The sequence below is a fragment of the Mytilus californianus genome, unplaced genomic scaffold, assembly GCF_021869535.1.
Source record: "Mytilus californianus isolate M0D057914Y unplaced genomic scaffold, xbMytCali1.0.p SCAF_14, whole genome shotgun sequence".
Lineage (NCBI taxonomy): Eukaryota > Metazoa > Mollusca > Bivalvia > Mytilida > Mytilidae > Mytilus > Mytilus californianus.
The window spans coordinates 32,815,299-32,830,061 of record NW_026262626.1 but is presented as its reverse complement, the minus strand read 5'-3'; the positions used below and the strand labels follow the sequence as shown (position 1 = coordinate 32,830,061).

At 34.1% G+C, this 14,763-nt stretch overlaps 1 protein-coding gene and 1 long non-coding RNA gene across 4 annotated transcripts in view; one reads left to right on the top strand and one right to left on the bottom strand.

The window, feature by feature from the left end:
* LOC127724673 (phosphatidylinositol-binding clathrin assembly protein LAP-like) overlaps positions 1 to 14,763 on the top strand; it is a 488,025-nt gene that overhangs the window by 360,387 nt on the left and 112,875 nt on the right. Inside the window, exon 15 of the mRNA XM_052231711.1 lies at positions 860 to 962. Within this exon, the coding sequence (XP_052087671.1) occupies positions 860 to 962 (103 nt within the window). The remainder of the gene's footprint in view (positions 1 to 859; positions 963 to 14,763) is intronic.
* Positions 1 to 14,763, bottom strand: part of LOC127724764 (uncharacterized) — a 567,962-nt gene that overhangs the window by 535,584 nt on the left and 17,615 nt on the right. The gene's annotated exons all lie outside the window — the stretch shown is intronic.

Below are 14,763 nucleotides of genomic sequence, written 5' to 3'. Positions count from 1 at the left end.
TCAAGTTCGAATTTGGGTAGCGTCACTTTTACAGTTCTTCAGTTATGTCCCTTTATAACTATATGATATGCAAGTGGGGGCATCATCTGTGTCCACATGTGGACACTATCCACATTTATTTTTTTAATCTGACCTTGAACTCATTTTCATGTTCCATTACCGGTAATTATATTGAAGTTTTTCAGGATTAGTTCAGATGCTATATTAAAGTCATAAGTCTACTATATTTGATGTAAAGAATAATTGTAAGGTGTTCTGACAGGTTTATTCATCTCATATTGACTGGTCAACTCTATATTTATGTGATGAGGTCTGTTTCTAAATTATTATAAAAAATTGAAAACAACATGTTTAATAATTTCATGCGTCCGAAGCACTTTTCTGGATTTACCTTCATCAGGAACGCTCAAAGCCAAACATTTGAAATCCGAGGATGTATAAGTACCGAAACCGTTGAAGAGCTGTATGACAAAAATACCTAAAATAAATATCCAAATTCATCTAAAGTCAACTTTGCCTGAGGGAGTTGAAACCTTAGTTTCTTAAAAATTTCAATATTTAAAAACGTACAATTTTAGAAAAGTTTGTTAAATCATGTCAGTACCGAAGTACTGACTACTGAGCTGATGATACCCTCGGGGACATATAAGTAATAAGACTGTTTCATTTGGTGTACAGAATCTCTGTGATATGTTCATGTCTGTATGAAAGGGTTCATCTGACCTTGACTTCATTTTCATAGATAATTGGTAATTTCAAGTTTATGTGATTACCTGTAGTATTAACCTTGATCTGAAATCCTTTAAGATAATGATTTTAATTTAGTATTTATGTCCATTTGACATGAAATTTTCTTCAGAATTCAACATGAATGGCAACCAAAAGGAGAGCAGAAAAAAACAGGAGGTGCAAACTTTCAGTTCCAGGGAAATGCATCAAGCACATGGACAGCACAGCCTATGGTGAGTAACCTACTTTAGTAGATCTTACCAATCACTTAGTGTTGATTATTACTTGTCAGTTAACTTCAAAATCACTATTGGGTAAATTTGAACTAAACATGGGCTATTAAATTAATTTCACAATTTCGGTCATTTTAAGATGACTTGAAAGTTGGGGTGCAATTTATGTTGATGCCATTTGTTAAAGGGAAACTTCACAAAAAAATAAAAAAATTGACATTATGTTCCTTTTGTATAAATGAACATAAATTTAACAATATAAACATTTTATTCTGCTGGATAAGTGAGAATAATTGATTTTTGGAAAGTTTGCTATAGCTTGATATAGCAATAAACTTTCCTATGGCATCGGCCTCAAACCGGAAGTTGGACAGACTATCTTACAATAGGATGTGTGTTCTACTACTAGATAATGTAGTACTAGTGTTTGAATACTAATTATAGGAAGATGCTTTTGAAATTTTGAGTTACTTCTATTTTGATAAGCTTACAGCTTGAATAAAAATGGACTAAATGTTCACCGACAATTCAAATGAATCCAACTTCATTTTGAAAATGGGTATCACAAACACTACTTCGCGGATCTGCCCTGCGCGGAAGATAAAATCAACACACACCAACACGAGGCAGCAGTTTCTATGTTTAATTCATTGAAAATTAAGAGGGCCTGATATTTATTTCGAGGTGTGTGTTGGTTTTTTTTATGCCCCTGCCATAGCGAGGGGGCATTAAGTTTTACCCTTGTCAGTCTGTATGTCCGTCCGTATGTCCGTACGTCCCAAAGTTGGTTTCCGTTCTCTAACTTTAGTTTGCCTCAACCAAATCTTATGAAACTTATACATAATGCTTATAACCACAAAACACAGATCAAGTTTGAATTTCATTGCCGTCACGGTAACGGTTCTAGAGTTATGCCCCTTTATAAACATAAAAATTGCTGAGTTTTTCGTTTCCGTTCTCTTACTTTTGTTTGCATTAACCAAATGTTATGAAACTTATACACAATGCTAATAACCACAAAACACAGATCAAGTTTGAATTTTGGTGGTGTCACTTTAACCGTTTTAGAGTTATGTTCCTTTATAAATGGAAAAATTGCAAAATTTTTAGTTTCCTTAACCAAATGTTATGAAACTTATACACAATGCTTATTACCACAAAACACAGATCAAGTTTAATTTTGGTGGCGTCACTTTAACCGTTCTAGAGTTATGCCCCTTTATAAATGGAAAGATTGCAAAATTTTTATTTTCTTCTAAATATCAAGTGATTTTTATACGCCCGTTTACGGGACGTATTATGGTATACCTCTGTCCGTCCGTCCGTCGTCAACATGTCGGACATTAACTCAAAAAAGCTTTAACCAATATGCATGAAACTTTGGTGAATTGTTTATATCTATTGACGTGAGCTCCCTTTTGTTTTTTATAAATTTCAGATTTACCGTTTCCGAGTTTTGGGGTTTTATTCATTAAAAAAGGGGGGATTTTCCAGTTTTTCCGACAATAACTCAAGAATGCTTTCACCAACTTGCAAGAAATTTTGGTGACAGAATGTGAAACAACCAATGGCCTGATTTATGCTCAAACAAAATAATAAATATGACAGACAGCAACCACAAAAATTACGGAATTTCAGATTCCTGACTTGAAACAGGTATATATATTTATGACTTTGACTTTTTATACGACCGCAAAAATTAAAAAATTTTTGGTCGTATATTGGTATGACGTCGACGTCCTCGTCGTCTGGTGTCGTCCGGCGTCGTCCGACACATTGGTTTTCGCACTCTAACTTTAGTTTAAGTGAATGGATCTCCATGAAATTTTACCATAAGGTTCAATACCACGAAAGGAAGGTTGGGATTGATTTTGGGGGTTATGGTACCAACAGTTAAGGAATTAGGGGCCAAAAAGGGGCCAAAAATAAGCATTTTTGTAACTTCCAGACAATAACTTGTGTGTAAGTGTATGGATCTCTCTGACATTGTACCACAAGGTTCCATATCACATAAGGAATGCTGGGATTGATTTTGGGGGTAATTGCCTCAAAATTTTAGGAATTAGGGGCCAAAAAAGGGGCAAAAAACAAGCATTTTTCTAGTTTCATGACAATAACTTGTGTGTAAGTGTTTGGATATTTCTAAAATTGTACTACAAGGTTCCATATCACAAAGGGAAAGCTGGAATTGAGTTTGGGGGTAATTGCCCGAAACGTTTAGGAATTGGGGGCCAAAAAGGGGCCAAAAATAAGCATTTTTCTAGTTTCCAGACAATAACTTGTGTTCAAGTGTATGGATCTCTCTGAAATTGTACTGCAAGGTACCATACCACAAAGGGAAGGCTGGTATTGAGTTTGGGGTGATGAATCATAAGGGGGTTCAAAAAATTTGGGAGGGGGATTTTTCGTTTTTCTTTTTTTTTTCATAATCCTTTTTTAGCTCACCTGACCTGAAAGGTCAAGTGAGCTTTTCTCATCACTTTGCGTCCGTCGTCCGTCGTCCTGCGTCCGTCGTCCGTCGTCCGTCGTCCGTAAACTTTTACAAAAATCTTCTCCTCTGAAACTACTGGGCCAAATTTGACCAAACTTGGCCACAATCATCATTGGGGTATCTAGTTTAAAAAATGTGTCCGGTGACCCGGCCAACCAACCAAGATGGCCGCCATGGCTAAAAATAGAACATAGGGGTAAAATGTAGATTTTGGCATATATCTCTGAAACCAAAGCATTTAGAGCAAATCTGACATGGGGTAAAATTGTTTATCAGGTCAAGATCTATCTGCCCTGAAATTTTCAGATGAATCGGACAATCCGTTGTTGGGTTGCTGCCCCTGAATTGCTAATTTTAAGGAAATTTTGCCGTTTTTGGTTATTATTTTGAATATTATTATAGATAGAGATAAACTGTAAACAGCAATAATGTTCAGCAAAGTAAGATCTACAAATAAGTCAACATGACCAAAATGGTCAGTTGACCCCTTAAGGAGTTATTGCCCTTTATAGTCAATTTTTAACCATTTTTCGTAAATTTTTGTAATCTTTTACAAAAATCTTCTCCTCTGAAACTACTAAGACAAATTTAACCAAACTTGTCCACAATCATCATTAGAGTATCTAGTTTAAAAAATGTGTCCGATGACCCCGCCCGCGAACCAAGATGGCCGACATGGCTAAAAAATAGTACATAGGGTAAAATGCAGTTTTTGGCTCATATCTCTGAAACCAAAGCATTTAGAGCAAATCTGATGTAGATAAAATTGTTCATTAGGTCAAGATCTATCTGCCCTGAAATTTTCAGACCAATCAGGCAACCCGTTGTTGGGTTGCTGCCCCTGAATTGGTAATTTTAAGGAAATTTTGCCGTTTTTGGTTATTATCTTGAATATTATTATAGATAGAGATAAACTGTAAACAGCAATAATGTTCAGCAAAGTAAGATCTACAAATAAGTCAACATGACCAAAATGGTCAGTTGACCCCTTAAGGAGTTATTGCCCTTTATAGTCAATTTTTAACCATTTTTCGTAAATTTTTGTTATCTTTTACAAAAATCTTCTCCTCTGAAACTACTAAGACAAATTTAACCAAACTTGTCCACAATCATCATTAGGGTATCTAGTTTAAAAAATGTGTCTGATGACCCTGCTCGCGAACCAAGATGGCCGACATGGCTAAAAAATAGTACATAGGGTAAAATGCAGTTTTTGGCTCATATCTCTGAAACCAAAGCAAATAGAGCAAATCTGATGAGATAAAATTGTTCATTAGGTCAAGATCTATCTGCCCTGAAATTTTCAGACCAATCAGGCAACCCGTTGTTGGGTTGCTGCCCCTGAATTGGTAATTTTAAGGAAATTTTGCCGTTTTTGGTTATTATCTTGAATATTATTATAGATAGAGATAAACTGTAAACAGCAATAATGTTCAGCAAAGTAAGATCTACAAATAAGTCAACATGACCAAAATGGTAAGGTTGACCCCTTAAGGAGTTGTTGCCCTTTATAGTCAATTTTTAACCATTTTTCGTAAATTTTTGTAATTTTTTACAAAAATCTTCTCCTCTGAAACTACTAAGACAAATTTAACCAAACTTGTCCACAATCATCATTAGGGTATCTAGTTTAAAAAATGTGTCCGATGACCCCGCCCGCGAACCAAGATGGCCGACATGGCTAAAAAATAGTACATAGGGTAAAATGCAGTTTTTGGCTCATATCTCTGAAACCAAAGCATTTAGAGCAAATCTGATGAGGATAAAATTGTTCATTAGGTCAAGATCTATCTGCCCTGAAATTTTCAGACCAATCAGGCAACACGTTGTTGGGTTGCTGCCCCTGAATTGGTAATTTTAAGAAAATTTTGCAGCTTTTGGTTATTATCTTGAATATTATTATAGATAGAGATAAACTGTAAACAGCAATAATGTACAGCAAAGTTAGATCTACAAATAAGGCAACATGACCAAAATTGTCAATTGACCCCTTAAGGAGTTATTGCCCTTTATAGTCAATTTTTTACAATTTTCATAAATTTTGTAAATTTTTGTAAATTTTTACTAAGTATTTTCCACTGTAATTACCGGGCCAAGTTCATTATAGATAGAGATAGTAGTAAGGAGCAAGAATGTTCAGTAAAGTAAGATCTACAAACACATCACCATCACCAAAACACAATTTTGTCATGAATCCATCTGTGTCCTTTGTTGAATATGCACATAGACCAAGGTGAGCGACACAGGCTCTTTAGAGCCTCTAGTTTTTTCTTTTAAAATTTTCCATTTTAAGTTGGTTATTTCTGATTAATATTTAAAAGCAAGTAATAATGATATGGTAGGAGATACACACCAAACAGGATGTGTAAATTATTATATAATAAGTATTGTGCAATAGCAAGAAATTTTCAATTGCACAGTATTGCACAATAGCAAGAAATCTTCAATTGCACAGTATTGTGCAATAGCAAGAAATCTTCAATTGCACAGTATTGCGCAATAGCAAGAAATATCCAATAGCACAATATTGCGCAATAGCAAGAAATTGTCAATTGTACAGTATTGCGCAATAGCAAGAAATATTCTATTGCACAGTATTGTGCAAAAGAAGATACTTCGTATAAATTGCTTATTTCTTGATCAATTTCAATGGGGTTTTATTCTTGAATTCTTGGGGTTCTTTAATATGCTGAATCTAACCGTGTATTAAGTTTTTGGATTTTGGGCCCCATTTTTAAATTGGTCCACATTGAGGTCCAAAGGGTCCAAAATTTAACTTTGTTTGATTTCATCAAAAATTGTGAATTATTGGTGTTCTTTGATATGCCGAATCTAACCGTGTATTTAGATTCTTAATTTTTGGTTCCGTTTTCAAATTGGTCTACATTAAGGTCCAAAGGGTCCAAAATTAAACTTAGTTTGATTTTACCAAAAATTGAATTTTTAGGGTTCTTTGATATGCTGAATCTAAACATGTATTTAGATTTTTGATTATGGGCCCAGTTTTCAAGTTGGTCCAAATCGGGGTCCAAAATTAAACTTTGTTTGATTTCAACAAAAATTGAATATATGGGGTTCTTTGATATGCTGAATCTAACCATGTATTTAGATTTTTGATTTTTGGGCCCCGTTATCAACTTTGTCCACATTGAGGTCAAAAGGGTCCAAAATTAAACTTTGTTTGATTTCATCAAAAATTGAATTCTTGGGGTTCTTTGATATGCTGAATCTAACCATGTATTTAGATTTTGGATATTGGACCATAATAGGTGAATGTCAAATTTAAAATTTTTAAGTTCTTAGACCACATTCATTCTGTCTCAGAAACCTATGCTGTGTCAAATATTTAATCACATTCCAAATTCAGAGCTGTATCAAGCTTGAATGTTGTGTCCATACTTGCCCCAACTGTTCAGGGTTCGACCTCTGCGGTCGTATCAAGCTGCGCCCTGCGGAGCATTTTATTTTTTAAGCTTACATGTATCCATCCTTTGAATAAACCTTTTCTAAAAGGTTATCAATTTAAAATTGTACATGTGCTAACATCTTAGAATATAGAGCTTTATGTTACAAAGTTTCTGTCTGTCATATGCCCATTGTCCTTGACCTCATCATGGGACTTCTAGGAAAAATGTATGGTTTTTTGCATTGGGCATCTGAAATATTAACTTTTTATGAGCATTGGTGAGTAATAGGATAATCATATTTGGTATACAGGATCCTTGCAAGTTAACTTGTCCCTCAGACAGGGTTCACCTGACCTTGAACTCATTTCATGGATCAGTGGTATAGGTTTTATAATCAAGTCAGTATCTCAAATACTATAAGCAATAGGTCATTTATATTTGATGTATTGAAAGATTGTAAGATGTACATGTCGGACTGGTAGGTTTCATTTGACATTGACCTCATTTTCATAGTTCATTGGTCAATATTTAAGCTTTTGTGGCTTGGTCTTTCTTTTCTCAGATACTATAAGCAAAAGATCAGCTGTATTTGGTGTAAGGAATGATTGTAAGGTGTACATGTCCTTCTGGCAGGGGTGATTTTCCAGTTTTCCGACAATAACTCAAGAATGCTTTCACCAACTTGCAAGAATTTTGGTGAATTGTTTATATCTATTGACATGAGCTCCCTTTTGGATTTTTATAAATTTTAGATTTAAAGTTTTCGAGTTACAAGGTTTTATTCATAAAAAAAGGGGGATTTTCCAGTTTTCGGTCAATAACTAAAAAATGCTTTCAGCAGTTCTCATGAAACTTTGGTGAATTGTTTATATCTGTTGATGTAAGCTCCCTTTAGAATTTTATAAATTTTAGATTTTACATTTCTGAGTTATGGGGTTTTATTCATTAAAAAAGGGGGATTTTCCAGTTTTTGGACATAACTCAAAAATGCTTTCAGCAGTTCTCATGAAACTTTGGTGAATTATTTATAGCTATTGATGTAATCTCCCTATAGATTTTCATAAATTTCAAATATGACATTGAGAAGAAATTGAACTTTATTTGTTTATGGTCTGACAACAGATTTACTAAGTATTGCACAACAGCACAGTGTATTGCACAACAGCAAGAAATCTTTAATTGAATATAAATTCAATTCATATAACCAATTTCAAGTTCTTCGACTACATTTATTCAGAAACCTATAATATGTCAAATATTTAATTACAATCCAAATTCAGACCTGTATCAAGCTTGAATATTGTGTCCATTTTTGTCCCAACTGTTCATGGTTGGACCTATGCGGGCGTATCCAGCTGCGCTCAGCGAAGCAGTTTATTAGTCCCATATCGACGAAGTCGAAGGGGACTTTAGGTTTGCACTCCGTCCGTCTGTCTGTCTGTCCATCTGTCAGTCTGTCCATCCGTCAGTCCGGCAAATCAGCTTTCCACACTTTTTTTCTTCGTTCTTGAAGTATTGATTTGATATTTGGTATACAGTTTTATCATAACAAGTTATAGATCAAGTTCAAATATTGTTCTGGTCTGATGATTTAGTCCAGAGTTATGGACCATACCTCTGGACCATATCTAATGTTAGAGTACTATGTTAAACCATATTTCTGTACAAAGGGAGATAACTCATTTTTTAAAAGACATTCTTTGTTAAATTATTTGAAGAATTTTTTGGCAGGTTTGTTTGTTATTTAGTATAAACTAATTTTCTGAATGCTATATATATAAAAAAAACTATGAAGAGAAATCCTTTAATTAGATAATAATCTATTTGTATTAATGTATATATTTCAATACATTACATTGTGTAGATAAAAGTTGTTGACATTTTATAGGTAAGTTACAAATCTATATTAGTTTGTGACAAATGAAAGAAAAAATATTTGGAACTATTAATTATATTTGATTATAATTTGAAATTAGATATACACTGCATTACATCATATCTAATTTTAGAGAACTATTAATCATATCATGTTTTTTTCACTCATTAATCAGTTTTTCCACACTGTTTGTTAAGTCATGCTTGAAGATATTAACATGGTATTTACTTTTTGTTTACACCATGACAAGTTATAGAACAAGTTAGCATTTTGTTCCAGTAAAATGAATTTTTACCCGGTAGGGGACTATGTATTGCCATGCAATACTCTCAGAATGCTTGTTAAAATTGGAGTTATCTTCCTTTGTCCATGATTATAGTTGAATCAACTACAATCAATGCTTTATATAATGCAATATTTAATTTTGACTTCCACTGATAAAATAAAGATCAAGTTGAATTTGGGAAGTGCCACTTTAACCATTATTGAGTTATGCCCCTTTATAAATCGAAAGATTGCAAAATTTTTAGTTTCCATTCTGTAACTTAAGTTTGCCCCAACCAAACATTATGAAACCTATACACAATATTCATTACCACAAAACTAAGATCAAGTACAAATTTTTTGTTTCTGTTTTCTAACTTTAGTTTGCCTCAACCAAATATTATAAAACTTATACACAATGCTTATTACTACATAATACAGATTAAGTACGAAATTTGGTGGCGACATTTTTACCATTCTTGAGTTATATCCTTATATAAACATAAAAATTGCTGAATTTTTCGTTTCAGTTCTCTAACTTTAGTTTGTCTCAACCAAATGTTATAAAACTTATACACAACCGTTCTAGAGTTATGCGTGTTTACAAATAGAAAAATTGCTGAATTTTTAGTTTCTGTTCTCTTCTTAAGTTAACCTCAACCAAATGTTATGAGACTTACACACAATGCTTATTACCAAAAAACTCAGATCAAGTTCAAATTTGGGTATCGTCACTTTTACCGTTCTTCAGTTATGTCCCTTTATAACTATATGATATGCAAGCGGGGGCATCATCTGTGTCCACATGTGGACACTATCCACATTTATTCTTGTATGCACTACTTCTTCTCAACCGTAAAAGATTACGACAAAATTATTTTACCAAATTGCTCGTTATATCCTCAGGTTGTCAAGAATAATTTTGATCGAAGAGATCTGAAGATTCCATATGAGAATTATTTCCCTTTATGTATTTGACTTAAGTGAAATGTAATATTAGTAACTCATAAACCATAAGTGAAAGAGACCTAGGGTCTTTTGATTTGAGGTTCTGGGTCCACCAAAAAGAAAATGGGGTCAAAGGTAAAGGTCATGTTTTATTTTTTTGCTTTTGCTTGTGTGTGCTTCTCCTTCTACTTAAGTTAGCCTCAACCAAATGTTATAAGACTTACACACAATGCTTATTACCACAAAACTCAGATCAAGTTCAAATTTGGGTAGCGTCACTTTTACTGTTCTTCAGTTATGTCCCCTCATAACTATATGATATGCAAGCGGGGGCATCATCTGTGGACACATGTGGACACTATCCACATTTATTTATATTTAAATTATGATATTTGTAGGAAACATGCAAGAATTTAAAGACCCCTACAAGAAATATACTTGCATCTTCCTTTATAAATGTTTTTTTTTTTATATAAAGCTTCTGGGAATTTGTGTCTTATTTACTTATTGGATGTGCATTGTATTCAGTTTTATATATAAAGGAAATCAGACCTGACCTGCCTGCACAGATCTTTTGTTTTTAATCTACATGCACATTTCTAATTCTTTTCAAAAAGGGGAAAACCCCTATTTTAATTTATGTAGCACACGCTGAAGATGGTGTGATAGTGACGTCACCAAGCTGATATACACAAAAAGACTGTTTTTAAAATTTCTTTGTAGAGGAGGATTTTGTCAAGACCAGACCTGTGTATAAAGATTGTGCTAACAGATTTAATTTTCTTTCATTTACAGGTCATTCATGGCAGATCATGCATGCTTTTTTCATACACATATTTACGGGAACACAGATTTGTTTTTTAATGCATGTTTAGAAATTTGTTTGTAGGATTTCATTAATATTTTTTAACTAATCAGAACAAGACCAATAGGTCTTTCCACAGAAAAGTGGAAAGACCTAATATATGGAGAGAAGAGGAAAGAAAAGGGGTAGGTGTGTGCCAGTGAGACATTTTATGATATACATGGTAAATTAGAATGGTTAAAGTGCACATTTACAATATAAATCAATTGTTTTAAAAACAATTGTTAAAGGTATTTTCCCTCCTAAACATTGATTGATTGATTGATAGATTGGTTGATTGTTTGGTCAGTTGACTGATATACTAACTAAACACATGGGATAGGGTGTCTTGGAACAAGCGAAAAAGCAACAAATAAGATCTAGGACCCCGTATTAAACATATTTATTGATTGATTGGTTAGTTGGTTGGTTGATTGATTGATTGGTCGGTTGGTTGGTTGGTTGGTTGGTTGACTGATATTCTCACTAAACACATGGGATAGGGACTTTTAGAACAAGCGAAAAAGAAACAAATTAGATCTTGGACCCCTTATTAAACATATTTATTGATAGATTGGTTGGTTGGTTGGTTGGTTGGTTGATTGATTGATTGATTGATTGATTGATTGATTGATTGATTGAAAGTTTGCATGGCACTCTCTCTTTGTGAGGCATCAGACTTAACGTCCGTATTCTGACCGTTGCTGCATACTTCTACATCCTGGACAGCCAAACAGACTGCCTGGATTTCCTAATGAATAAAAATCCTTGCATCTTCTTTTTATAAATTTTCTCTATTTTCTATGGGAACTCCGACTTCATGGTTTTTATACGACCGCAAAAAAATTTTTGTGGTCGTATATTGGTATGACGTTGGCGTCATCTTCGTCGTCGTCGTTGTCGTCGTCGTCCGAAGACACATTGGTTTTCGCACTCTAACTTTAGTTTAAGTGAATGGATCTCTATGAAATTTTACCACAAGGTTCAATACCACCAAAGGAAGGTTGGGATTGATTTTGGGGTCATGGTACCAACAGTAAAGGAATTAGGGGTCAAAAAAGGGGCCAAAAATAAGCATTTTTGTAACTTCCAGACATAACTTGTGTGTTAGTGTATGGATCTCTCTGACATTGTACCACAAGGTTCCATATCACAAAAGGAATGCTGGGATTGATTTTGGGGGTAATTGCCTCAAAATTTTAGGAATTAGGGGCCAAAAAAGTGGCAAAAAACAAGCATTTTTCTAGTTTCATGACAATAACTTGTGTGTAAGTATATGGATCTTTCTGAAATTGTACTACAAGGTTCCATATCACAAAGGGAAAGCTGGAATTGAGTTTGGGGGTAATTGCCGAAACGTTTAGGAATTAGGGGCCAAAAATAAGCATTTTTCTAGTTTCCAGACAATAACTTGTGTTCAAGTGTATGGATCTCTCTGAAATTGTACTGCAAGGTACCATACCACAAAGGGAAGGCTGGGATTGATGATGGGGGTAATTGCCTCAATATTTTAGGAATTAGGGGCCAAAAAGGGGCAAAAAACTAGCATTTTACTAGTTTCAGGACAATAACTTGTGTGTAAGTGTATGGATCATTTTTGAAATTGTACTACAAGGTTCCATATCACAAAGGGAAAGCTGGGTTTGAGTTTGGGGGTAATTGCCTCAATATTTTAGGAATTTGGGTCCAAAAAGGGGCCAAAAAACACATTTTTCTAGTTTCCAGACAATAACTTGTGTTCAAGTGTATGGATCTCTCTGAAATTGTACTGCAAGGTACCATACCACAAAGGGAAGGCTGGGATTGAGTTTGGGGGTGATGAATCATAAGGGGGTTCAAAAAATTTGGGGGGGGGATTTTTTTATTTTTCCTTTTTTTTCTTTTTTCCCTTTTTTTTTTCTTTTAAAATTTTCCATTTTAAGTTGGTTATTTCTGATTTATATTTAAAAGCAAATAATAATGGAGATACACACCTAACAGGATGTGTAAATTATTATATAATAAGTATTGTGCAATAGCAAGAAATTTTCAATTGCACAGTATTGCGCAATAGCAAGAAATCTTCAATTGCACAGTATTGCGCAATAGCAAGAAATATCCAATAGCACAATATTGTGCAATAGCAAGAAATTGTCAATTGTACAGTATTGCGCAATAGCAAGAAATATTTAATTGCACAGTGTTGTGCAAAAGAAGATACTTCGTATAAATTGCTTATTTCTTGACCAATTTCAATGGGGTTTTATTCTTGAATTCTTGGGGTTCTTTAATATGCTGAATCTAACAGTGTATTAAGTTTTTGGATTTTGGGCCCCGTTTTTAAATTGGTCCACACTGAGGTCCAAAGGGTCCAAAATTTAACTTTGTTTGATTTCATCAAAAATTGAATTATTGGGGTTCTTTGATATGCCGAATCTAACCGTGTATTTAGATTCTTAATTTTTGGTTCCGTTTTCAAATTGGTCTACATTAAGGTGAAAAGGGTCCAAAATTAAACTTAGTTTGATTTTAACAAAAATTTAATTTTTAAGGTTCTTTGATATGCTGAATCTAAACATGTATTTAGATTTTTGATTATGGGCCCAGTTTTCAAGTTGGTCCAAATCGAGGTCCAAAATTAAACTTTGTTTGATTTCAACAAAAATTGAATATATGGGGTTCTTTGATATGCTGAATCTAACCATGTATTTAGATTTTTGATTTTTGGGCCCTGTTATCAACTTTGTCCACATTGAGGTCAAAAGGGTCCAAAATTAAACTTTGTTTGATTTCATCAAAAATTGAATTCTTGGGGTTCTTTGATATGCTGAATCTAACCATGTATTTAGATTTTGGATATTGGACCATAATAGGTGAATGTCCAATTTAAATTTTTTAAGTTCTTAGACCACATTCATTCTGTGTCAGAAACCTATGCTGTGTCAAATATTTAATCACAATCCAACTGCAAAGCTGTATCAAGCTTGAATGTTGTGTCCATACTTGCCTCCAACTGTTCAGGGTTCGACCTGTGCGGTCGTATCAAGCTGCGCCCTACGGAGCATTTTATATTATTTCATTCTGATTGGGTTACTCTTTGTGTTGCCCATATACATCCATAAATATGACTAGGGTATTTCCTCAATCCTAATTAATATAAGGACAATTGTTTTTCATTTATCTTGGGAGGAAAACAATATTTTTTGTTAGATACAGCCATGATAGCAACACATTTTTCCCAATTTTAATACTGCATGCTGCGAAAAATGTACAGGACAGGAGGTCCTGTAGTTCACAGGATGGTGGCAGACCTTCAAGTTTTTTACAGGTCATGACCTGCGGTCTGACGATGTTTGGGTTGGTCTGTCTTTAGGTACAAGGCTTGATCTGATGAGTTGAGCCTTTTCAATTGAATTTTATACGACCGCAAAAAAAACAACCGTAAAAAACAAGCATTCTAGTTTCATGACAATAACTTGTGTGTAAGTGCATGGATCTTTCTGAAATTGTACTACAAGGTTCCATATCACAAAGGAAAAGCTGGAATTGAGTTTGGGGGTAATTGCCCAAAACTTTTAGGAATAAGGGGCCAAAAAACAAGCATTTTCTAGTTTCCAGACAATTACTTGTGTTCAAGTGTATGGATCTCTCTAAAATTGTACTGCAAGGTACCATACCACAAAGGGAAGGCTGGGATTGATTTTGGGGGTAATTGCCTCAAAATTTTAGGAATTAGGGGCCAAAAAGGGGCAAAAAACAAGCATTTTGCTAGTTTCAGGATAATGACTTGTGTGTAAGTGTATGGATCTTTATGAAATTGTACTACAAGGTTCCATATCACAAAGGGAAAGCTGGGTTTGAGTTTGGGGGTAATTGCCCTAAATGTTTAGGAATTTGGGGCCAAAAAACAAGCATTTTTCTAGTTTCCAGACAATAACTTGTGTTCAAGTGTATGGATCTCTCTGAAATTGTACTGCAAGGTACCATACCAT